We start from the raw sequence: 26679 nt of genomic DNA on the forward strand, positions 1-26679 counted from the left end.
TTTTAGTAAGTGAAATTTAGACTTTAAAACCATTGGGTCTCCAAAAAAAACTGGGGTCTCCAAAAAAAAAAAAAAACTCTTTAGGGATCCTTATGCATTTCAAAGATGATCTGGAGACTATCAATGAAACCAGAAGTGGATTTCTATCTGTAGCTGGTTATTATTTCTATTATATGGCTGGTTCACCTGAATTGACTATTGAACCTTTGAATTACCTGGGATGTTCACTAAACCATCAATGTGAATGACTTCTAAATTCCTGGGTTGGCACCTGAATCAATGAAAATCATGTCCACCGGATCTTATAGAATCATCAGTTGATCTTTGGGTCATCGAGGATAACTTCTACTTCTCTAGTAACGGTTGGTAAACCACAGATGTCCCATCAGGATGATCATCAAACCACCTATCGTGATCATCAAAGATAACCTCTAGATTTCCTATAATGCCCAGTTAACTAACTAAGGGATGACCTCTAGATCTTCTAAACCACAAAAGGTCTATCGAGTTAATCATCCTGGATGTCCTCTAGATCACTTTTGATCAGAAAGTCTTCTTAACCATCTTCAGTGATGGTTTTTGGATTATCAGCGATGGGGATTAAACCAAACAAGTTCCATCAAGATGATCATAAATCCATTTGATCCCCGTTGTCGTTGGCCACTAGATCTCCAAGGCTGGACAATAAACAGACATGACGTCCATCTGGCTCAGTCAGTAAATCATTGGATCAATGTGGTTGGCTGGGTTTGTAGGAACAAGGCTTTCTACTCTACCAGTGGGTCTTCATAGACTTCATCAATGGACAACCCGTCAAAATATATCACAAAGTATTGGGAAGTTGGTGATCTTCTACTATATACAAGGGCCATACCATTCCATTATCTGCATCTTGTGCCATCGCCAGTTGCATGGACCAGTGAGGATCTGTGCCGATCCCCAGTTTGTGACCCCGCGGTTATGTCATCCTTTGTAGCCCTGGAGAATCCCTTTAATTCGCCTGATGATTCTAGTATGAATTTCACACTGGAGCCTCATGAACATTGAACTCTTTTCCCCAGCGTCCACCCCGTCACTTGGAATGAAGATTAATGACTTTGCGGTTATGTCATGGACGTTTCTTCTTGTTATATGAGATGATAATGTCATAAAACCCAAGATGTCCAAGACCTAGGTGCTTTCCATCCCTTAATGGGCCCATTCCTTACATACTGGAAAACCAATTTGCGGCCACCCGAGGCGGAACTGTAATGATACCAGGATGAGTTATGGAAGCGACCATGCATGGCGAGATCCTGACACCTGTCCACCTACCTCCATTCCCACAACTCCCCTCAAACCTCATCAATTAACCCTTTGATACCAAGCATGCATAATGGCTTCAGAAGTATCATGCTATTGATCCACACATGTCAGGTGAACATCGGCCACCTAATGCGTAGATATCAGGCTGGCTGTAGATATCAGGCGGACGTCTATCCATGCCTTCAGGTTGTGAGGGACCCAACATGGTATCGTTGTGGTATAACCTAATTATATACAGGGTGAGACAAAGCAGGATACTGTTTTATTTCCAAAACTATTTACATATCTGATACCCCAGCAAGTAATAGGTGAGGGGGGGACATCTTTTAGTCTATGTCTGGAACCTGGCATCTCGAAAGCCAACATTTGGATCAAGGTCAAGTTTTTCCAATCGGAAGGGGGTCATGTAACTTTTCAAAGACCAGAATTGTCTCAGAAATGGATTGCCGCTGTCTGATTTGTAATCTCTCTTGCGGTTCAAAAGTTATCAACTCCATAGATTCTCATGTGGTTTCATAACAGTGCCTTCTGTGTTCAGCTCCAGACTCTTAGAGAGACACATAGCTGTGCATCACAGGGAACGTTCCTGGTCGTTGCTGTTACTCTCTGTGTTGATAACTTTTAAACCAGAAGAGATAGAGCTCCTTCCAAATACAGTTAAAAATAATCCACTTTATCCACAAAATCTACATAATGCTGCACCTCCCTACCAAGGGCCGGCACCAGCACTGGGCATACTGGGGCATGTGCCGGGGCCTGGAGCTGATGGGGGGGCCCACATAAGGCTGTACATAAGGAGTCTTTGGGGGTGAGGGGGACTGTATCTAATGAATCCATAGGGGGCTGTTGGTATGATAAACTACGGAACAGGAGACTTTTTTATTTTCTGAATTTTTAATGCCGCCATGTAAATGTACTGCAAAGGGGCCTTTGGAGGCCCTATCACCCAGGGCCCTACTGCAACCTGAAGCCGGCCCTGTCCCTACTCTTCTCTCATCTCAGTCTATCGCCCGTGCTCTTCGATCTGCTAGTGATCTTAGATTATTCTCTACCTTAATTCGAACCTCTCATGCACGTCCCCAGGACTTCTCCCAAGCTGCACCAATTCTCTGGAATCCGATTAGTACCCAACCTGAAAAAGTTAAAAAATGTGCTCTTAAAGGGGTTATCCGGGTTTAAAAAAATTTTTATGGCCGGGCTGGGGAGGGATAGTTAAACATAATAAACATGGACTTACCTCCTCCGGCGCCGCCGATGTCCCGCGCCGCGGTCACTTCGATCCGTGCCCCTGTAAACAAACAGGGGCACGGAAGCCGCGCACAGGGAGCTTCTGGTCCGCGTTGTGGACGGCTCCTCCCATGCGTCCCTATCTCTCAGCGTTGTAAGCGCTGGGAGATGGTGCGCATGGGAGCATCCGGCCGACCGGAAGCTCCCTGTGCGCCCTTGTACTGAAACCGGCGCACGGAGAAGACGGGCCGCGGCGCGGGACATCGGCAGCACCGGAGGAGTTACGTACATGTTTATTATGTTTAAATAGCCCTCCCCAGCCCGGACATAAATTTTTTTTTTTAAACCCGGATAACCCCTTTAAAACCCATCTCTCTAGGCAGATCTATCACATTCCCTAACTGCATGATTTTTCAACTCTCTCTTTATTAACCCATCCTGTGTCCTCTTCCTGTCTGTTATCCAGCAAACACCAAGCTCCAGGTTTCTCTGCAGTCCTATTGACTGTGGACTCTTGTGTCACCCCCTCCTCCTCATAGACTGTAAGCTCTTGTGTCACCCCCTCCTCCTCATAGACTGTAAGCTCTTGTGTCACCCCCTCCTCCTCATAGACTGTAAGCTCTTGTGTCACCCCCTCATCCTTATAGACTGTAAGCATATGTGAAACATCCTAAGGGGCCCAGCCAGGCATCTTCTGTAACCATTGATAATGTTACTGTGTTTATAAAGGGGGAGAAATAATCTTAAAAAAATAACAGAAATAAATATTACTACTTATATACAGGTTATACTTATTAAAGACAATACTACTTGTTACATTTCTGGAGAAAGCTCGATCAGAATTTACAAGTGAAATTGATAAATACATAAATGCAGTAAGATCAGTAATGAGAAGCTCCGGCTGCAGGAGATGCAGCGGCTGTTCTTCTCCTGTGCACAGGGGGGCAGCAGCGTGCAGTGTGCGCGGCTGCAGGGACTGTCTGTACTGCGCGCTCTCTATGGTAAGTGTCATGCTCCGGCGCCCATGCTGGGTGTACAAGGACATACAGTGTGCTGGGGTCTGAGCCTGATGCCTCTGTAGGTAAGACTACAACCCTCAGCAGATTCTCTCCTCTCTGGCACTTCTCTCTCCTGGCTGGTTCATGGATAGTGCAGTGTAAATGACAGCTCGCACTACAGCTCAGTCACTTTGCATTAGATTGTCAGCTCTGCAGCCCAGGTGCATGTTGTAATGAGCTGGAGTAGGATTATTATGGGGCTTTAGGATTTTCAGTGTAAGTTGTGACATGATGCATGAGATGTGAGGTTATAGGTCATTTAGTAGATTATGAAATAATACTTGTATAATGGCGCAGTGTATGGAGGAACATCCTGCGTCTGGTCCTGGGGTCCCACATGCCGTAATACTGGCCTCATCTATTGCCCCCCTTGAGGTATCGGGGCCCAGATGTGACTGCAGCTTCTACATCTGGAATATCCCTTTAACACCCAGATCAAAAGATTTTAGATTAGACTGAAATGTCGCCGTTCCCTAAGCGTTAGCTCCTAGCACCCCAATGTGTGTTGGGGTCCTCATAGAGTGTAGGGGGGGATTTTTATAATCCTTGGAGGTACAAGTGGACCTTTGCAGTGAGTGAGGGTGGGCCCGCTGTGCCGGCGAGCGAGTGTTGATGCCCTGTGCTGAGACTGTTCTTATCTGCTTTCCGCAGGGCTGTGTCCGGTTCCCCCCCATGGCCCCCTTAGCGTCATTATGTCTCCCGCTGCTGCGGCTTTCTGCCCCTCAGTTATTGAAGCCCGGTCCGGCCATCGCAGCACTCGCATGGTAAGTCATGTACTCACCTTCCGGCTACTTACATACAGAACTTTGTGTCTCTTATTCTCCTCCACAATGATGTAAATCTATTCACAGGCAACAGAGCAGATCCCACCGCCTGTCCCCGACCGGTGATGAACTTTACGAGAAAACCACAATGACGCGCATCGAGAGGGACTCCCCAGAGATGATGTTCATCGAAAGATACAGCTCCCAGGGCTTCATCATCAACGGAGACCAAGTGGTGGGGCCCTGCGTTGTGATACCCAAGAGCATCCTGCAGTGGAATGTGAGTAGTCAAATAGGCCCATGTATCTGAGCGCACATCGCTTCTTGCTGATTTTTCATGTTAATGTTGCCACAAGGGGGAGTCCCAAACAATATTCCCTCAGTATCTGATAGATGCGGAAGGCGAAGGGGCGGTCATACAACCATTACCCCTGAAGGTCGTCTGTCCTCAGCAGTTGTTACCTGGTAAATGGAACAGGCAGTAGTACGGCGCTGTTCTGGGTGCTGAGGTTAGACTTGGTTACTGCAGATCAGCTTCTATTCATTGAATGAAGCTAAGCTGCAGGGACTCCGTTCAGCCACTACACTGAGAACGGCAATGTCTGCTTCTTGTCCCCTTATCTATGTAGGGTCAACATCTGGAAAGAGTTTGTATTCTCTCTCTGTGTTAACATGGGTTTCCTCCGGGTCCTCCGATTTCCTCCCACACTCCAAAACATATACTGGTAGGTTGATTAGATTGTGAGCTCCATTGGGGACAGGGACCGATTTGGCAAACTCTGTGCAGCGCTCCAGAATCTGTGTGCGCTATATAAATAAAGGAATTATTATCAGCTGATGTTTGGGGGTGCTTGTTGTTGGATCCCCTACCTACCTCATCATTAATATTTTTAGCTCATATTGTAATGAACCCTTTGTCTCCTCTCATGACAAGGCTGTTCATAACTTCTGGACCAACTTTGCTTCATTCCTCTAGATTTAGGTGTTGTACTTTCCCTTGTCCTGCACAGAAAGCTCGGAATAATTCGTTTAATTGTCTAGGGACACACCTACATAGATTTACAGTAGATATAACAGAAAATGATCCTAATGAATTCACGTTTCACCTCGCTTCCTTCTCTGTTGGCGTCCCTCAAGGTTCTGTCCTGGGATCCTTACTGTTCTCTACCTACACCCCTGGCCTGGGACAGCTCATTCGGTCCCATGGCTTTCGCTCCTATGCAGATGATGCACAGATCTAAATTTACGGTCCAGATATGTCCTCTCTTCCAGCCGATCTATCAGCCATATCATTCTCCTTCTCTTCCTGGTTTTCTAAAACTTAACATGGACAAAACAGAACTCATAATCTTCCCTCCACCGATCACGATTCATGGCTCCACACTCCCTCTGATCCCTAAAGTCCGCTGCCTTGGAGTCATATTTGCTTTATCCTTTACGCCTCACATCCAGGCCCTTACTACAACCTGCCGCCTCCTCCTTAAGAACATCTCTCACCTCCGATCAGTGTTAAAGGACATCTACCACCAAGATGAAAGACTATATGCAAATAGGCCTGAGGCCCTCAGGCTAATTTGCATACAGCCCATCATTCTGGTGCTAGATGTCCTTTAAAACTGGAGTTTACAAAATTACCAGCCCATGCCCTTATCATCTCCCACTTGAATTACTGCAAACACTCTTCTCGGAGGTCTCCCAGCTAACGCTCTAACACTCTTCCAATTCATCCATAACTCTGCTGTCCTGCTAATCCGTCTGTCCCCTCGATTCTCCTCTCTGCCAGTTTCTCCACTGGTTACACATTGCACGGCGAATTCAATTGCAAATCCTAACCATGACTTACAAAGCCGTCCACAACCTGTCCCCTCCATACATCTCTGAACTCATCAGCCATTACCGCCCCACACGTATCTTCAGCGTCTCTATTACCATCCGCTCTTCTCACAACTGTCTCCAGGACTTCTCCCGTGCTTCCCCCATCCTCTGGGACTCTACCAAAATGTGTCTGACTGTCCCCCACCCTCCAAACATATTCTGAAAACCCATCTGTTTAGGATCGCCTACAACACACAATAACTGCTCTGCTCCGTCACCTCATGTCTCCATCCACCCTGCATATAGATTGTGGGCCCCGAGGCAAGGTCCTCCTTCCACTTACTGTAGATTTTGCATTTTGTACTGGCATTTGTTCTCGCCTTAATGTGTGTGAACCCCTTATTAATATATAATAAGTGAGAGCTCAGAAGCAGAGACCATCACCTTATACACCACAGCATCTGTAATATACTGCAAGAGTATTTTTACACATTATTTTTTCTGTTCCGTGTGTAGGTGGCTTCCTATAAGGACATCTCTCTGGAGAGTTTATCCTTGTTTCATCTACTGGTTCCCAAAATAGGTAAAAGTATATTTTCTTTTCTATAATACATGTAATCTAGAACAGGAATGGAATCCTAAGTTATCGGCCTGTGCCTAAGTTTTTTTTTCACTTGTACTTTTTTTTTTAACTCTTCATATTCTCTGTGGCAGAAATCCTGGTTCTGGGCACAGGGGATCGTGTGGAGAGATTGGATCCTGCCATTGCCAGGTTTATGAGACAGAAGGGTGTGGCCATGGAGATTCAGGATACGGTAAGTGATTATATCCTATACACAAGAGATCGGTAGGATTGTGAGAGCTCTGACTGCGGAGCGTAGGGCAGAGACGCCTCATTCCCCATATGGACTTTTTATAGGGTTTCCGAAAAGTCCTGTACAGAACCTGCAATCATATACTTACAGGAACCCTCCAGTCACCACCAATTCATTGAATGACAACTTGTGCAGGTGCTGGAGGGAGGAGGAGTGACTCTGTTCTAGGAATATAATGATAATGGGTCCTGCTCCTCCCATCATGCCCTGCACCATGTGTTATTCATTGAACTAGCGAAGACTGGAGTGTTCCTTTAACTAAATCCCCTTTATAGGGAATAAATAGAAAATTCACTCTAAGGCTTCTATTGGGTATGTACTGCCCTCATCCATCCATGGCTTATGGTGGGGCAAGTGAGATTATTCCAATAGGGGTCATGAAACTACAACTCCCAGCATGCTCTTTTTCCTTAAAGTGATTTTGAGAATAGCAGAGGATGTTTGCTAACCCCTTGCTCTGCCAACCTACAACTCCCAGCATGCCCGGAAACCCACAGACTCTTCAGATATGCTGATCCAAAACCTGTGACCAGCTACATTTATTTTCTGTAATTACTATGCTAGCAAGGTCCGACCACCATATTCACTCTGATCTCCTGCTCAGTTTTCATGCTTGTTCTTTGTCCTCTGCAGCCGAACGCCTGCGCCACATTTAACTTTCTGACCAGCGAGCGACGAGTCACTGCAGCCGCCTTAATCCCCGTATCAGCCTAGAAACCTGTTATTTATTACCATCTGGAGAAGAGAGCGCCCCCCTGCAGGTCACACATTTACAGCAGAAGATTCATCACTACCGATCCAGAATCCACCATCATCCAAACTTTAATGTTTTCTGACCCAAGACCGAATCCAGAAGTAAGAATTGCAGACAGATTCCACAGAAAATGTAAAACTTTTTTATTGAAAAACTCCAGACGCAGTAGTGACGACAAAGAACAGTATATTCAGAATACCCAGAAACCCCTTGTAATGAAGACTGGCCAATGAGGACAAGGCAGCTACTGGTGCAATGGTCTCCACGCAGGCGACATGCGGTGCAGGCAGAGGCTACATTCTGTGCTGTGACAGCGGAGGAGGATCGGCAACATTAAAATAATCTCTTCTCATACCTGGAGGAGGAAATGGAGAAGTAATTATACACTAGAGACCTGCAAGACGAATATGTTAAACCCCTGCATGGCCTTAGGGAGGGGGGGGGGGGGGTTGGCGATCTTTTAAGGCCCAGCACTAGACATGGAACATCATTAATGTTTAAATGGTTATTTTTCCTTAAATTAACTCCCCCAGCAACACATTTGTACTATGGAATAGACCGGGGTGGGGTCCTGTACCATTCACCTCTTGCGAATTCCTTTTTTTTGTTATTAAAAAAGCAAATATTTTGTACGAATCCAGTTCAATGTCATCAATCGCTGGTGAATAGAAGAGCTGTGGGGGAGGGGTGGAGAGATTTCTAATTGCCATGTACCCACGAGTATGGGGTCTGTTCACATTGGTATAGAAAGTTATTCTGTATGGAGTCTACAGCACCGTATGTGCTAAAGATTGTCCCTTTTAGATTTGTTTGCTACGAAACTTAAACTAGGTCCATAGTTCAATGCAGATTAGATATTTTCATGGCTTTTGCGACACCACTAGGGGGAGCTCTCTACATAGATTTATACACCGCCCTCCATTGAATGCGCTGTATGCAGAGTGAATGTGTAGTATGAAAGGAGACTTACGAGTGAAGACCATGGACGCCTCCCTCCACCTGTGCAGACATGGTTCTCTTCTCAAACTTGAGCTCTCCAGAATACATCATCGCCCTGTAACGAAGCAGAAGTAGTTTAGAATTTACATAATTGTGTCACGGCTTCAGTCTAGCATTAAGGGGGTTGTAGGCTTTATTACCTGCAGTACTACCCCCAGTGATATAGACGGTCACCTACCTGACTTGTGTTAAGCTCTTGGCGCCTATGTCCTGGCAGGAGTGCTGGATTCCAGCTATCAAATATGGGACAAACTTGTGAATGGAGCCTTTGTCCTGCACGGCGCCGGACACCCCCTGGGCCACCTTGATCTTATCCGCCTCGCTGAAATAAGAAGAGTCAGTGAGATCTAGACAAGACCCATAATATAGTCCCAAAATATGGGACTAGATCTCACCTGAAGTATCTCTTCTGGCTGCTCACGTTCTTGTCCATGGCGTCCAGCGAGCCCATGCCGCGATATTTCTTCAGCCGTATCCCGTCAGAGAAGAAATATTCACCAGGCGCTTCCGTGGTGGCGGCCAACAAGGACCCCATCATCACTGCAGACGCAGAATACAACAATGGATATGTTGGAGGGGGTGAAGAGTTAAGGTGCACTGTAGAGAAGTGTCCCTTACCTGTGGAGGCGCCGAGGGCCAGAGCCTTTGCGATGTGTCCGACTGTCTGGATTCCACCGTCGGCAATGACTGGGACCCCAAACCTTCTCGCGTATTCAGAGACTTTATAGACGGCCGTGGCCTGAGGCCTCCCACACGCCAGGACTGTGGTAACACATGAACAGGTCAGAGCTTCTATATGATATCCGGCTGTAAACTCGTACAATACTATTAACTCTACATATAGGAAAGGATTCTCTACAGTTACAGCAGTAACGAGAAGCAGTCATGGGCTGGACCTTTATCCCAGGTCTAAAGTGATCAAGAATACAGATCCAATGATCCGAAGAAGTAACAGTAAAACCTCCATGGGGTTAATGGGACAGATCCATCATAGTGACTGGACCACATGCAAGATTAGTAACCAAGGTGCAGAGATTTATTTAGGGATTTTCGTGCTCCTGTAAATGCAAAACCCACATAACACAAGGAAGTGATCTGTGTCCCACAACATGGATGTCAGCGACAGGTGGAGGGATTGAGGATGGTCTCCTCTAACGTAAATCACCATTAGATAGGATGGGGGGCACATGGCGCCTGCAACAAACTGAGGCATGTAACCTCCCCCTGCACCCACCCCATTATTAAGGGACCCCCTGTACATCACATATCACTGACAGCAGCCATCGGGGAGATTAAGTGTCACAATCAAGTCCTTGTGCTGGGAAGTTAGGAGGTGCAAACACTTCCCTAAAAAGCAGGGTTCAATAAATAGCAGGGTAAATAAATGTGGATTCCTCCTAACCCGGGGTCTCAGCATCTCCCTAACAATTATATAAATGAGAGGAATGAACAGCAGATAAAAGGCATGGCCACCCTGCACAACGTGAGAGCTCAGGAGCGTTATGTTACATCCTGTATTATACTCCAGAGCTGCACTCACTATTCTGCTGCTGGTGCAGTCACTGTGTACATACATGGCATTACTTATCCTGTACTGATCCTGAGTTACATCCTGTATTATACCCCAGAGCTGCACTCACTATTCTGCTGCTAGTGCAGTCACTGTGGAATATATCTGTAACAAAAGGGAAGTAATGTCATGTACAAAGTTCTATTTATAAACTTGTAAGCTTCATGGCTTGAATACCACAGAGCGCTCTACACAGATTTTCCGCTGACATCTTGCACATTAGTAGAGGTATCTGATGGCTGCTCTACCATTAGAGATGTGTCCTATTAGGAGGCACCTGGTTGTTACATAGATTGGATTCCTGATGTGGGAGTGCAGCTCTGCAGTACAATAATGTAATCCATTTCTAAAGTTACTCATCTTTTATGTAGCAATTCTTAATGCCCCCTATGGCAGTGTGCTGAGATATTTGGATTTTTAGTGTGAAGGAAGCCCCTATACTCTCCTAGGTGCAGTCATAGCTGTAAATATATGTATTAATAGGATCTCCCAGATCACTGCACAGCATTGTACAGAGGGCTGCATACACTTGCCATATTATTCTGTTTTCCAGCAATCAGAGAAAATTAAAGGGGTTATCCGGGTTTTTTTATGGCTGGGCTGGGGTGGGCTATTTAAACATAATAAACATGTACTTACCTCCTCCGGTGCTGCCGATGTCCCGCGCCGCGGCCCGTCTTCTCGGTGCGCACAGGGAGCTTCTGGCCGGCCGGATGCTCCCATTCGCACCATCTCCCAGCGCTTACAACGCTGAGAGATGGGGACGGATGGGAGGAGCCGTCCACAACGCGGACCGGAAGCTCCCTATGCGCGGCTTCCGTGCCCCTGTTTGTTTACAGCGGCACGGATCGAAGTGACCGCGGCGCGGGACATCGGCGGCGCCGGAGGTGGTAAGTCCATGTTTATTACGTTTAACTATCCCTCCCCAGCCCGGCCATAAAAAATGTTTTAAACCCAGATAACCCCTTTAATGTTTTTATTCTTATGCAAATGTGCTTCTTGGTGCACTGGAGGAGGGGCTATTCCTGCTGGTGCACCTGTGTTCTTTCTACTCTACAGCAGAACACAAGGGGTGCTGGCCAAATTATGACCAATTTGCATAAAAAAAAAAAAAAAAAAAGATCGCCGAGAAGCAGAAACTATATCTAGAAAGCTTACACAGCACCCTATGCAAGGTGATATGGGAGATGGTACCATATGGACCCCATTTAACAAAACAAAGCACAATATTATAGGAACCCTGCTTTCTTAATAACCCCCCAAAACATTCAACCAGTCCCCCAAAGCCCCAAATCCCAAAGTGCATCTACATCTACCAGTCAGTCAAGCATGGCGCTGCCCGGGCTCAGGCCAGACACGGCTGTGACTTACTATAGGAGCCTGTCACACTAGAGGGGGATTTGGGGCTGTGAGACTTTAGGTCTGGAGGGATCATTGGAGCAGCTAAATAGAGAAGATAAATAACATCAATTCACCAAGCAACAGAGACCCTGCGGATGCAGCAGCGGGCACAGCAACACACAAGAGGACCCATCCACCCCCCAAGGGCAGGGGACATCATGTATATCCCCCTTAAAAAGGGTTATGAGGTTGGGGTCCAACTGCTGGGACATCCACTGATCATGAGTACAGGACCCCCCATTTTCTAGAAACATACTGTAGCCTCCTCCTCTATGACATCACTGGTCCTCCTATACTATAGCCTCTCCCTCTATGACATCACTGGTCCTCCTATACTATAGCCTCTCCCTCTATGACATCACTAGTCCTCCAATACTGTAGCCTCCCCCTCTATGACATCACTAGTCCTCCAATACTGTAGCCTCCCCCTCTATGACATCACTAGTCCTCCTATACTATAGCCTCTCCCTCTATGACATCACTAGTCCTCCAATACTGTAGCCTCCCCCTCTATGACATCACTAGTCCTCCAATACTGTAGCCTCCCCCTCTATGACATCACTAGTCCTCCAATACTGTAGCCTCCCCTCTATGACATCACTAATCCTCCTATACTGTAGCCTCCCTTTCTATGACATCACTAGTCCTCCTATAATGAACTCTTCCCCTCCAAGCACACATATAATGAATGGATGGCACGGCTTGGCACCCAGACCGTGCTCACAAATTCATATCTATCCCTCCCAGTAGGCCATGCATCTACATAGAAGATTTACACAACCAGAATCAAACACATATTTGTTGTTTTTACCTTCTTGTGTTATGCAAATTGATCCGCTTCCCATCCCCACCCTCAGTGCATCCGCTCCGGCGTCTATCAGGTTCTTGGCCTGAGCGGCAGTGACCACTGGGAATATAAAAGAACACATTAGAAATCCTGCTATGCTGTACTAGGCCGCTGTTCCATGTTCTGTCACTAGGGGGCACAATACAGAGAACTGAGGGATAGCTTTGATATCTTCCTCTTCCATGGAAGTATTAGGGCAGTGGGCGATAAAGATAGCTCGGAGCCGGCCCGATGGGGGCGAGGACACTTGTCACTGACGTCAGCGCCACATTCCACGGGTTGAGTTACCGGTTATTTATACAAGATACAGACACTTCCCAAAATGCAGAGGAGAGTCCACTGTCCACGTATATAGTGCGCTAGTCCTGGCTTTATGGGAGACGGAATTAGCAAGGGATTACCAGGAACAGTCAGATACATAACTACTGCTGAATTGGGGCATAGGGAGCACAGCGCCCCCCACTGGTCACCTCTCCAATAACATCTAATAGAATAAAACTACAATTACCGTTTCCAGCGATCACCTGGACATTTTCATACTTCTCCTTTATGTACTTGATCATATTTATCTGATAGATTGAGTTTCCTTGAGAGGAATCCTAAAATTTGGGAATAAAAAAAAAGGTCTTATCTCCGTTACTTGGAAATCATCAGAAAGCAGGCCAATGAATCCCAGGAGATTTTAGCATTCCGTATACATTAGGAAGCCCCCCATATTATTCCAGTGTAATAGTAGTCTTCAAGGGGCATTCCATGATTTATGTATTGACCACCTTTCCTTAGGAGAAGTGATCAGTGTTCAAATGGAAGACGCCTGGCACCCCCACAAATAAGATCTCCTTACACGGCTAAGTATTTGGATGAGATCTGCAGCCCCTCTCTCTTTACCAAGCACAGCGCTGTACAATGTATAGTGGTTTTGCACCACTTGAAGACCCCATCGATCATATAAGGATTAACTAACCCAAGAATAGAATAAATAAATACTAATCAGATTATTAACCCCTTAACGCTCAGCGTCCGATATATCGGACGCTGAGCTCAATGACTTAGCGCTCAGCGTCCGATATATCGGACGCTGAGCCCATGCCGGTTCAGCTCAAGATCTGAGCCGAAACGGCATCGGGAAACACGGGGTGCCGGCTGTAACTAATAGCCGGCACCCCAGTGTAACACCCGCGATCGGAGTTGACTCCGATCGCGGATGCTTAACCCGTTAAATGCCGCGGTCAGCGCGACCGCGGCATCTAACATGCCTCTAAGGGGGGGTCTTTCCCCCACGATCGGCCCCCCCGAACCGTTTTCGGGGGGCGCCGATCGTTGCTATAGTAACTCTGGGGTCCGATCTGGACCCCAGAGTTACTTGCAAGAATTGCCAGTAAGATGGCGTCTGTGACGTCATCTTACTGGCACAGTGCCAGCCTATGCAAGTGTATAGGCTGACACTGATAATACTCTGCAATACATGAGTATTGCAGAATATTATCATGAAGAAGCAATCAGATGATTGCTTCTTCATGTCCCATGGTATAAAAGTGAAAAAGTAAAAAAAAAAATGTTATTCAATAAAAAAATAAAGTAATAAATCACTAAAAATGCCCAAAACCCCCAAAACATATAAAGAGACATATAACTAAAAAAAAAGTCTAAATCATAACACAAACCCCACATATATAGTATCACCGCGTCCGTAACAACCCGTAGAATAAAAGTAAATCATTATTGAACCCCCACGATAAATGCCGTAAAAAAAAAACTGCTATAAACCTTCCAAAAATTATGATTTTTAGCTATTCAATCCCACAAAAAATGCTATAAAATGCGATCAAAAAACCATGTGTACTCCGACATGATACTGGTGCAAAGTACAACATGTCCCGCAAAAAATAAGCCATCAACCAGCTCCGTAGCCAAAAAAGTAACAATGTTATGCCACTTGGAAGACGGCAATACATAAATGATAGATTTTTCCCCACATTAGGGTTTTGTTTGACAAATTTAGTAAAACGTAAGAAAATATATTCAAGTCTGGTATCCCCGTAATCGTATCGACCCATAGAATAAAGATAACATGATTATTAGTCTATACGGTGAACACCAAAAAAAAAAAAAAAAAAAAAAAAAAGAGTAAAAAATCCAGTACAGAATTGATGCTTTTCTACTCCTGCCCTCAAAAAAAGTTCCTAAATTTTCAACAATAGGTGATACCAACCCCAAAATGGTAACACAGGAAAAAGCATCTCATCGCGCAAAAAAAATGGCATCACATGGCCCCAATAACGCAAAAGCGAAAATTCTATAGCCTTCAAAAGGGGCCAATGAGGAAACTAAAATCCTGGCAGGGCTCTCCTTCCCTTCTGCGTCTCGCTGTGCCCCCATAAAACAAGTAACGGCCACATGTGGGGGGTCTTTGTACTCAGGAGAAATTGCAGAACAAATTGTATGGTGGGTTTTCTCTTTTTATATTTTGGAAATGTGTAAATTTTAGGGCTAAATGAACGTATAAGGGAACAATTTGACTATTCTAAATTTCACCTCCATTTTTATTCAATTACTATGAAGATCTCAAGGGTTTAACAATCTTCGTAAATGCTGTTTCTGATAGCTTGAGGGGTGCAGATTTGAAAATGGGTTGGTTATATAGGGGGTTTTGATGCTAAATATGTAAAATTTCATTCCAAACTGTATTTATCCCCAAAATAGTAAATTCTGAAAATCCGGAAAAGCGCTAATCGATTTGTAAGCCGCGTGACATCAAAATAATTTCTGAAATGTCTGGATAATTTATGAAAATGTAAAGTAGACAAATGGGAAATGTTATTCTGCAAGTTATTTAGGTGGTAAATCTATCTGCCTGAAAACGCAATGATTTAGAATTTCGAAAATGGCAAATTTTTCAAAAAATTTATCATATTTTCTTTTTTTTTGTAAATAAACGCAAAACTTATCAGCCAAAATTTACCACTAAAATGAAGTACAACATGTGGGGGAAAAAAAACAATCTCAGAATCGTTTTGATAAGTAACAGTGTTCAAAAGTTATAACCCTATAAAGCGACGCAGGTCAGAATCCAAAAAAAATCGGGCTGAGCCTTAACCTGCAAAATGGCTGCGTCCTTAAGGGGTTAAACAGCAACTTGCTGACAGTTTCTATAAACCAAAACTAAATATATATATTTTTTCCACACCAAGACAACAGCGTCCACTCCGGCCTGCACAAGAAGATCCAGGCGATATTTGTCGTCCTCGTGGGTCCCTATTGCGGCGCCGCACAGCAGCTGTTTCTTAGAGTCCTTTGAAGCCAGTGGATAATCCCGGTTCTTTTTCAAGTCTGTTCTCGCGATGATCGCCACAAGTTCATCGTTCTGATTAACAATCGGTAATTTACCTGTAATAAAACATAATAAAATTTTAAAAGGTCCTAATTAAAGAAGGTGGTACACATGGCGCCTTTCTTTAACCCACACACCTTTTTTACTTCTCTGTAGAATTTCGTTAGCTTGTTTGAGTGTTACACCCGCCGGAGCCACGACAAGCTCTTCTCTTCTGGTCATGATCTAGTAATAGGAGCAAAGTAAAAAAAAAAAAAAAAACCCACTTTAATAAAAAACACACCACAACCCAAATCCAAACCCTTGTTTTGTTTGTCCCCCAGCCGCTTTCTGTGAGACCACCAGCACTCACCTCGCTCAGGGGCGCGTCGTGCTCCTCGTCTTTCAGGAAGTCGATGTCCCTGGATGATATGATCCCCACCAGTTTACCTCCCATCTTCCCACTGTCTGTGATGGGAATCCCACAGAAGCCGTGACGAGCCTTCGCCTCAAACACGTCTCGTACCCGGTGCGTGGGGCTCAGGACTACGGGATCTGTGATAAACCCTTGCTCATATTTCTACAGATGGAGAAAAACAGAGACATCATGTATAAGGAGTCTACCCCCTCCCACAAACATACCAATGTTGTAGGGAAATAAACAAATTTCCATATCTTTATTATTACTGTCCATTATGCAGTTTCCAAAATATTCACATTTTTAATATGTGAATATTAAATGAAGCAGTTGATGTACCCAAGACCTGTTCTACGCACCTAAAAATGCTATTCCTGTGTGGAGCACTACACACACCAGCATTGTGCGATATTGGGAGGAAAGGGAAGTGTTTTTTGGTTGGAATATCCGTGCTCTGGGTGCCAACAGCTTCCTTAGCATACGGATTGCAATGAAGGGGGGGGGGGGGGAGGGGCATCTCAGAAAATCATAAAAGTATTAGCATTCACACGATGCGTTGAGGTTTTTTACGCATTCCAAAGGCTTCAACCTTGATCACATGTTGAAGTAACATTGCGTTTTCATTGTATTTGCTAAAACGCAATGTTACTGCAACATGTGATTAAGGCTGAAGCCTTTGGAATGCATCAAAAATGCATTTAAAAAAAACGACGCATCGTGTGAGCTGAGCTGCAACCACAGTAATAGGGCAAAACATAGGCCATGTTACATATTTTGCCCAGTGCCCCCCTCCCCCAGCTCAGTGATTGGGTGCCGCAATGTGGACGCAAATTGTGAGGCCACATCAATGGTCCTCATACGTTCGTGTACACGTGGCCAGAGTTTTGCAGCTCAAGCGGTCAGCACACACAGGACTATGGTTTGTCATGTAACAGTAGCAGACTCACTTTTACTTTGCGCACTTCATTAGCTTGGAACTCGGGCGTGCAGTTGTGATGTATAACACCGATGCCACCTGTCAGCTAAAAAAAAAAAAAAAAAAAAAAAAATAGAACATACATAAATGCATAAAAAAAGTTCGAGATAAAAAAAATGAGAAAACCTGAATTATTTTTACAGTTTACTTACTGCCATAGCGATCGCCATGTTGGCTTCTGTTACAGTGTCCATTGGGGAGGAAACCAGCGGGGTTTTAAGGGTTATTTTCTTAGTGAGGGCAGAGGTGAGGTCCTAAAGAGAAAAATAAAAAAATAACTAAAAACCCAAAACGGTAATATATCTTACTAGAAGTATTCCACCGACACAGCTGCCTGTCAGGACACATCTATCAGGTTACACCTAGTGGGAAATATTACAACACACTCCCCGATACGGCACATAATATACGATATTCTCTATGTATTGAAGATGCCACTTACCACTTGATCTGCTGTGAAGTCTATGTACCCGGGAAGAATAAGAAAGTCACTGTCGACAAAAGAAATAAAACACCTGTTAGTCAGCAACCAAATACCTAGAACCATAAACAGCGCCACAACTATTCCCTGGTTGCATGTGGTATTGCAGCTTAGCACCAGTCTCTATTAAAAGACCTGCACAGCAATACCGGACATAACCAAGTTATAGCAATTGCGCCATTTCTTAAGCAATTTCATAAACCTGTAGGAACCCTATAGTCTGGATGGCCAACACATGTTATGTTATAGAAACCGGATCAAGGTGTCGGCCATATTTCCTGGGCCAACCCTGACATGACTGAACAGAACTTATACTATGATAATATAAGATTAGTTCAGACAATACATAATAAAATATGGCCGCCTGTGCAACACCTTAACAAGAATATGTTTATTGAAGATTACCAGGTATGTAATGGAGGTTACACTGAATAAAAATTATCTACAGCAGCTGAATAGAAGGGACATAGATATTTCTCCTCATATAAAACTTATATAATATATATTTCTCCTCATTAATTACACCAGCCAATCACAGCACAGCTTTAGGTTCTAAAGAGCAGCTTGCCAAATGAAAGCAGCGCTCCAATTGGTCACCATGCTCCTCATTTATCACACAGAGAAGTTTCATCTTGTTGCTCATAATAACCTGAACTCAACTCATAGTTTTCTTAAGGAGTTTACAAAATTATAGCAGAGTCCATTTTTTGGTTGATATTAGTCCAAATAATCACATAATAGAAATGCAGGACTCTGTGCCCACAGCAACCAATCAGAGCTCAGTTAACAATATTCCAGGGAGTTTAAAAAAGTGACAACTGAACTCTGATTGGTTTCTATGGTGATTAATGGACATGTTGGCCATTTTAAATATATATTGGATCTTTAATATTTTCTATAGATATTGTATAGAAATCAACACGGAGACCAAAGTGTACCTCATATTTATTTACTGGAGCTCCCCTTTTAAGTAGGAAACACCATCCCTCAGCGCCTCACGGTACAATGGCCACTATATTTAGAACTAGTGTCAGGACGGCTGCCCGGTGACATGAAACGTGTGCGGCCTCATGTTACAGCAGATAGTGAGAGGCCACGGACGATGACTGATAGAGACCTGAGTCAAGGGACGGCCCACGGAAGGGAACAAGACACAAACCCAAACACGTTACGCAAGGCTTTGTTTATGTCCTACAATCTATAGACACACAATGTACAGCGCCATTATTGCCTCATACCGGCCTGTCCTAGCCAACATTATTAGGCGACTACTCCTGACATCCTCTGTGCTGCTGGACGTCCCTTCCATCAATAGCAGAAAACCATCCTGAAACACTCTGTGCTGCGAGTGACCTTTATCCTTAGGCAACCTGTGACCTTTATCCTTCGGCAACCTGTGACCTTGCATTGTTCTGCTTTTTTCACAATTGCATAAGTGGTTCAATATACCTGAAATACTCTGCACTGCTGGGGAAACCCTACGCCTTTCAACAGGCTCCAATCTCTTCCATAATTCATGACCAAGTAATATAATCACATGAGAGGACAGGACAGTCTTGCTTCTTAGTACATACTTTTCCTGAAATGCTCTGTGCTGCTGGAAACACAGCTCTTTTTACTTCAGGTCACACAGTTCCATACAACATGACTCCTCAATGAAGGAATATAATCCCATGTTCATTATAGAATGACAGGTCTCTCCTGAAATACTCTGTGCTGCCAAAATACCAACAGTAATCCACGATGAAGAATTGGAAATCATGGATCACCATTTTGAAGCAAATGACGGCAGCAATGTAAGAGAAGGAATAGAGTACACATAGAGTACACAGAAGCAGATTAGCCATTCAGGAACTTGGGAAAGCTGGGTGGGCAAGCAGTCACTGGTGAGAACATTGGATAAAGAACTTGTCATGGACCCATCATTGTTGACAAGTAAGTGGTCCTGCTGGTCTGACCAGAGACTCACAACACAGTGCCCCCAACCCCCACCATGAAATATGAGATGGAGGAAGGAAGATAGGAGCAGGTCACAAGGAACCACATGACCCCAGAGGTGGGGGTGCCCAAATCTAGTGGAAAGGTAGCCCACTATACAACATCTAGGGGATCTCCACACAACCAATAGGGCAAAACACCCTGATAAAAAGTGCCAGCCTGACCAAGGACCACAGCTTTAGCCCTGGCATGGTGGATACAGCCTGCTGGGGGTTGTAGTATCATCAGATCATCAAGGCCTTGGTGAGATTTAAAATACCACAATAGAAGAAGCTCATACACAGCAGCTGGTACAGCATGGCACATCTTACAGTACTGCCCCCAGCACGTCCAGTATATTCTAGTACTAACTGGAAAGTCATGAGGGCAGTAGGGCAGGGACAGGCCGGAACATTTTGAGGGCACAGCAGTAATACCCAGGGAGACAGCAGAGTATGCAGGGATAAATAGCATTACCAAGAGGCCTGGGAGGGTACTCTGAACACTACAGTATTACCAACAGGAGCTGGCAGAGTATGCTGGTGCTTACAGTACTACCAGGAAGGTGGTAAGGGTACTCTGGGCATCATATGATTACAAGGAAAGAGGGCATTACAGAATTACCAGGGGAGGCTGCCAGGGTATGCTGGGACTTGTAGTACTACCAGGAAGATGGCGAGAATATTTTGGACACCTTGGTAGTGCTAGAGGTCTCATACTTTGCCAACCCCCCCAATACTAGGTCAGGTTATCGAGGGAGAAATCAGTCAGGTTATGAGTGCATTATCCTTGGAGACAAGCAGTACTACCAGCAAGGATGTGACGATACTCTATGTACAGCATTACTACAGAGGCTGATAGTATGCTAGGACTTTTAGTACTACCAGTTACAATGTTAGGGTACTCTAGCTTTTATAGTATTAGTAGGGTATGCTGGCACTTGTAGTACTACCAGGAAAGTGCAGCGGGTTATCTACTTACTATAGTATTACTATGGGAGGCTGGCAGAGCCGGCGGAGTCTTGCAGTACTACCAGGAAGGTGGCACTACAATAATATTATGTAGGCTGGCAGAGCATGCTGGGAGTTGTAGTACTACCAGGAAGGTGGCACTACAGCATTACTAGAGAGGCTCATGTATGTCGGTACTTGTAGTACTACCAGTTACAATCTTAGGGTTCTCTAGCTACTATAGTATTAGTAGGGTATGCTGGTACTTGTAGTACTCTTGAGTACTATAGTATTACTATGGGAGGCTGGCGGAGCCTGCTGAGCCTTGCAGTACTACCAGGAAGTACTCCTGGCACTACAGCATTACTATAGAGGCTGATGTATGCTGGTACTCAAAGTACTACCAGTTACAATGTTAAGGTACTCTAGCTGACTATAGTATTAGTAGGGTATGCCAGTACTCTACTTAGGCTGGGGGAGCCTGCTGAGTCATGCAGTACTACTAGGAAGGTGGCACTACAATAATACTGAGGAGGCTGGCAGAGCATGCTGGTAGTTGTAGTACCACCAGGAAGGTGGCACTACAATACTATGGAGGCTGGTAGAGCATGCTGGGAGTTGTAGTACTACCAGGAAGGTGGCACTACAATACTATGGAGGCTGGCAGAGCATGCTGGGAGTTGTTGTTCCACCAGGAAGGTGGCACTTCAATAATACTCTGGAGGCTGGCAGAGCATGCTGGGAGTTGTGGTACCACCAGGAAGGTGGCACTACAATAATACTCTGGAGGCTGGCAGAGCATGCTGGGAGTTGTTGTTCCACCAGGAAGGTGGCACTACAATAATAGTGTGTAGGCTGGCAGAGCATGCTGGGAGTTGTAGTCCTCCTCTCCCTGGCACTGCCAGCCTCGTGTACCTGCAGTGCGGGTGACATTGCGGCGGGAGCACAGGGTGACCCCGGGACACTCACTTGTAGGTCAGCCCGTCCCCAGCCCCGAAGAGGTTCTGTGCTGTGAGGCCATCGTCCGGGATGTACGAGGTGCCGCCGCTGATGAGATAGTCCGCCATGCTGCTCCCCTGCCCGGCCTGCGCCTATCACACGAGAGGCCAAACAGCCCGGAGCCGCCACTTTATAAGGAGCTCCCGAGCGCCACCCACCGGTGACTTCATCTCCCTGCGCCCCCGCACGTGCCCGGGATGTGACACAATGTAACAGCAGCGTCTGCTCCTGGGAAAGATGGGTGACAGATTCCTGCTGTTACTTTACAGCAAGGGGTGATAACAGTGTTCAGGATTGATGGAGGCCTCACTGCTCGGATCTTTACAAGTTTGTGAAATGAGGACCCCCATCTCCTTAAAGCAGTTAAAGGGATTGTCCCAAATATGTATCCACTGAATATGGAGCTATAGAAGTCCAACTATAGAAACCCCCCCAAGTGATTTGCAGAATGGGGACCGAAGCCCCTGTAAATGGGGCACCAGTTCGCGTACATGGTGGACATGCCCTTAACTCGGTGCCAGGATGGAGAGCTCTTTATCAAGGGACCTTTGGTAAGAGGTTTTGAGGGTCTCGGAAGTGAATAGCAATTTATTCCTGAATAGGGAATGTTGGATTGTGGGACAACCCCTTTAAGCATGTGTCACCCATCTTTTCCAGTACTACTTCTCCATTCAGGCCCCCAGAACTCGCGCATCCTATTAAGTATCTTAAATGCTGCTTCCTGCCCAGCGCCTTATTCCTCTGATCTATAGCAGAAGAGCTTCACTGCTGAGCATGTACATAAAGTGCAGCCAAATTCATCTCAACTAAAGGGGGATCAGGGGTGCATAAGCCGCACCCACATGCATGAGAATTTTTCGCTGCTTGCGGATCAAACGCTGCCGCTCCGCTCTGAAGGATTGCTGGACACAGGAGGATTTATTTTTTTGTCTCTTTTGGGGTCTTCAGTATAATTGTATGACCTGGGGGTCTCTGAATGCAGTATTTGGTATTGATTACCATAGAATTTTGCACTGTTCTGTGGTTATTGGCGAATCTAGGGTGCTGATTACTGATGTGGCCCCTTGAAGATGATCAGTCTGACAATATGAACCCAAGACTACATTTACAAGACCATATGGGGGACACGTGCGGCACCGTACCGCGCCATACACGGGGGGGAAAGACAGGACATGTCTTATCTCTCCCCCCCGTGCAAGGCAGAGCAAGGGGTCACCCTTCTTCCTCTCCATCGGGGCGGACATACGTAAGTCTGAATGAAGCCTTAGAGCAATAAATCCTTAGATCAGGAACTTGATACAAACTATAGCTCGGTGTGTGAGCCCATAGAAAGCTATTGGGGTGGAGGCCGTGCGCTCGTATTGACAGCAGCTCACATATGACTAATATACACATAGCATGTGCCCTTAGGAAAATAAACCTTTGGAAGAAGAACTCCTAAAGGACCTCCTGCAATCACATACACGGTGCCCGGCGTCATACATGTTGCTCTGGAGAAAATCAGAACTCCAGAAAACTTAATTGATATTCATACTTCAATGAGCATTTAGGTGCACAGTGGGTGTGGCCACAAGGCCAGGTGCACTCTCTCTCACCTACTCACAGCCGAGTTCTGTCTTCTATTCAGTAATAGAGAAGCCTCACACATCCCAAGTATCCAAAGGTTTAGAGGTTGGCATCATGCAGATAGACCGCATCAGAGGCTGGTACCTTGCCACACCTGGGCCTCATCTATACAGGAGCCCAATGTCTGGGAGGTTCTCCATTATATCTTAGGTTCTGGAATAGCTGTGACCTCCACTTCATTTCCCAGCAAGGCAATTGTATATAAGCGGATCCACATTTCCTATAGCATTATATTGTTACTGTACTTCTCCTGTGTGTGTCCTTCCATTGTGTCTCCTGGTTTATTGTCTGTGAAATGACTCAGCACTAATATTAGTAGAGCGGTTTTATAATGGATGTAGCTGTGGCAGATTACATGCAGGCTATTACAAGCTGTTAAGTCCAGCCATGGCTACAAGTAGACAGGTGCCTTAGATGTTGCATTTTGTTTCTTCCCTGGTGCTAATGCTTCTAATTGCAGATTAACAGAATCAGTCTCCTTCCCCCTCTGGCATCTGACACTAAAACCCTTTCTTACTTCCCCAGCAGGAGGAGTCTTCTCAGCCATGCACTGCAGAGGCTCTGCTCCTCTCCTGACAAGCAGGGCAAGAAGCATCTCTTATTGGTTGCCTGCAGTGTACAGAGGATCTCTATGCAGAGACCCGGCCATGGGGGAGCGACTGAGCATGTGCGTCCACCAGAACTTAGCTCAGGAGGTGAACAGACACATAACTATACATTAAACACACTTAGGGTGATATTTCTGCCCTCTACAGGAACCCTTGCGTCATTGTTGGCTGGGTCTTTTGAGTGGTCTGAGGATGGTTAAACATGAAACCCCTACTCTTTATCACAAGGTTTCTGGTTAGAACCATATCTTTGCTGGGGACAAAAGAATCCATTCCGAAATCCATGTGTGCTTGGAAAACCCTTTTTCCTGTCCAAAACTTTATCCAGGATCTTGACCAGGGTGGAACCAAATAAGAATTCGCCTCTACATAGGATGACACCTCTCCGTTCCAACTTTTAAACAAGATGACCCTGCTGGCTGAATTAGATTTTCTTGAGATATTAGAAATCACCACATCCATCTTGGTCTATCACAATCTTATTTTTCCGCAAAGGAGCATTTCCTTTTTACGGCACACGGATAAGTGGTGGACCTTACTAATCTGATCAGATGGTCCCGTATCCTCTACTTGAAAAAGTGTCCTTTTTTACTGAATTATGAACGCCCTCTGAAATAAAGGTGCGCATAGAATCAAACATCAGGCTTCACAAGTAGGTTCTTCGTAGGAAGATGGAACATTATCCCAACAAATTCCACAGACCTTATTCCCAGATTTTCCGGTGGCTTTTCTACTGGCCGTACTCACCGCCATCTGGAATCACACTGTAAGCCATACTGTAGATTTGTCCACCCCCAGATTTTACAGATTCCCCTCTTTCCGTGTCCTCGGATCTCATAGCAGTAGACACAAAGGTCACGGTACACAGCAGACGGATGCAGCGAGCTAGTACATATAGTATATGCATAGGTCAGCATGTATACATGTACAGAGAGGGAGAAAGGTAGGTACATACTGAGCTGAAGCAAGCAGGAGTGGTGAGCTGAGAGCATGGATAGAACGCCAACTAGCCCGCCAGGACCTCAGTAATTTCAATTTTCCCAGCACACGGCTCCAGTATGTGATCCACCAGGAGGCCGCCCCACTTCTGGTTTGCACTGGAAGTAGGGCAATAAGAGTATTCAGGGGACATCCCTGCTCACAGCCTTCACACTGCCCCCATTAAAAGGGAACCTGTCACCAGGAGACCCATTTCTAGCACTCCCCCAGTCCCCACAGAGCATAGTACATACACTGCCAAAGTGTTTTTGTATAAAAAATAGGTTTTACAGAAAAAAAAGATCTGTTATATTGTACCTTTCATTAGCATCTGCTGTGTGACTAGGCAGTTGCCCAATGGGGAGGGGCTGGAAAGGAGCAGTTCCCCCCCACCCTTGGGAAACAGCTCCTCCATGTGACCTTTTCAAATATATGAAAACACCCATCACTGGGCTTAGCGATGCCCCCTGCTCCTCTACAGCCAATCCCGAGTGTGGGGAGTTATTCATATATTTGAAAAGGTCACATGTTTCCCAAGGGTGGGGTGGGGGGAACTGCTCCTTTCCAGCCCCTCCCATTTGGCAACTGCCTAGTCACACAGCAGATGCTAATGAAAGGTACAATATAACAAATCTTTTTTTTCTGTAAAACCAAATTGTTTATACAAAAACACTTTGGCAGTGTATGTACTATGCTCTGTGGGGACTGGGGGAGTGCTAAAAATGGGTCTCCTGGTGACAGGTTCCCTTTAAGTCACCAGGGGGCGAGCACGCCGCACACTAAGGGGTCTTACCCACTGTCCCCAGGTTTGGCCCACCAACTAGCGGACATACGACCTCCCTGGCTCCTCCCAACTGGGTAAATGCTTAGAATTAGGGGGCACAAGACTAGCCCATCCCATGCTCCACCGGAGGTGCAGTGGATCACCTGGGAACCTCACCGAGGTCCCCCTGGGTCTCCCATATGGAAACCGCAATGAAGAAGAGGTGGAGTTGCTGGATCCTGACGCTGGGGGGGGGTCCAATTTATCAAGTTTCTGACTTCCAAAATCAGTAGCCCTTGCTATTAATGGTTTGACCCTCTCTCAAGATCTCCCAATGACATGGGACAAGCTTACTTGTATACAGTGACCTGATCCCTCCGCTCTCCCCTTTCATACGGTGGTAGCAGAGGCCCATATATTTTGAAGAGGACGTGTAATATGAGACTTTAAGGAAATGACTAGACTATACGAGGGCTCCATAGAGCAAAACAGGATAAATCTCGACTTAGGACCCCAAACCCACGACAGAGACGTGAAAATAAACCACACGGCTCAGTTGCATGTTAAAAAGACATGCTTATTCTTAATAAAACAAAGAGTATTAGGAACAAATGAGAAATCTGGATATATCTGCAGCAGATACACAATATTATTTTACAAGAAATTTACAAAAGGCTCATTTGCCAGCAGTTTAAGGCCATGATACCTGGGCCGGAGGAGGAAAAAAAAAACCTTTATATATATTTTAGGCTTGTGATTTTTTTTTTCCCCCCCAGAAATATTTGTATACATTTTTTCATATAAAAACATTTTTTTTCCTTCCCTTCTATCGAAGAAACAGAATCCAAAGTCCTTGGAGAGAGAGAGAAGGCAAGAAAATAGGCAACTGCTTTCCCCAAAGATCCTCGAAGTATCGGAAGACAAAATGTAATCTGTCTACGAGTTTCTTGTCTCCCCTCCCCTGCCGATCGGATAGAT

General features: G+C 45.4%; 2 protein-coding genes and 1 long non-coding RNA gene across 6 annotated transcripts in view; 2 read left to right on the top strand and 1 right to left on the bottom strand.

Moving 5' to 3' along the window:
- NDUFAF3 (NADH:ubiquinone oxidoreductase complex assembly factor 3) overlaps positions 1–8434 on the top strand; it is a 37136-nt gene extending 28702 nt beyond the window's left edge. The window contains exons 1-6 of one of the 3 annotated variants that reach the window (XM_072126839.1): positions 3440–3533; positions 4242–4354; positions 4442–4634; positions 6686–6752; positions 6884–6984; positions 7678–8434. In XM_072126839.1, coding sequence (XP_071982940.1) covers positions 3531–3533; positions 4242–4354; positions 4442–4634; positions 6686–6752; positions 6884–6984; positions 7678–7758 — 558 coding nt within the window. In that variant the 5' untranslated portion in view covers positions 3440–3530 and the 3' untranslated portion in view covers positions 7759–8434. Of the gene's footprint in view, positions 1–3439; positions 3614–4241; positions 4355–4441; positions 4635–6685; positions 6753–6883; positions 6985–7677 lie in introns of those variants that run through there. The other 2 variants (XM_072126840.1, XM_072126841.1) reach the window with 2 other exon arrangements.
- IMPDH2 (inosine monophosphate dehydrogenase 2) lies at positions 7918–21858 on the bottom strand. Of its 2 annotated transcripts, XM_072126837.1 has the most exons (15): positions 21697–21858; positions 17762–17810; positions 17472–17573; positions 17291–17365; positions 16299–16505; positions 16084–16171; positions 15803–16002; positions 13124–13214; positions 12580–12675; positions 11739–11810; positions 9416–9559; positions 9193–9337; positions 8976–9119; positions 8769–8852; positions 7918–8153 (listed from the first exon to the last, which is right to left on the bottom strand). In XM_072126837.1, exons 1-15 carry the CDS (start codon positions 21792–21794, stop codon positions 8132–8134), a joined length of 1617 nt encoding a protein of 538 aa, XP_071982938.1. In that variant the 5' UTR covers positions 21795–21858; the 3' UTR covers positions 7918–8131. The 2 variants fall into 2 exon arrangements, with proteins under 2 accessions (XP_071982938.1, XP_071982939.1); XM_072126838.1 differs by lacking the exon at positions 11739–11810 and having other exon boundaries at positions 21697–21856.
- On the top strand, positions 20241–26663 carry LOC140103662 (uncharacterized). Its single transcript, XR_011850159.1, has 3 exons — positions 20241–20345; positions 23878–24047; positions 26537–26663. It is a non-coding gene; the product is annotated as an uncharacterized lncRNA (long non-coding RNA).
- The last annotated feature ends 16 nt before the right edge of the window (positions 26664–26679 follow it).

This window comes from Engystomops pustulosus, chromosome 10, assembly GCF_040894005.1.
Source record: "Engystomops pustulosus chromosome 10, aEngPut4.maternal, whole genome shotgun sequence".
Taxonomy (NCBI): Eukaryota; Metazoa; Chordata; class Amphibia; order Anura; family Leptodactylidae; genus Engystomops; species Engystomops pustulosus.

Coding starts and splice junctions, on each gene's coding strand:
- IMPDH2 (XM_072126837.1), bottom strand. CDS start 21,794: ATGGCGGACTATCTCATCAGCGGCGGCACCTCGTACATCCCGGACGAT. Junction 16,506..17,290: donor ATGAAGTGCGCAAAGTAAAA/GTGAGTCTGCTA, acceptor CTCCATCTGTAG/AAATATGAGCAAGGGTTTAT. Junction 8,853..8,975: donor AAGAGCTTAACACAAGTCAG/GTAGGTGACCGT, acceptor GCTTCGTTACAG/GGCGATGATGTATTCTGGAG.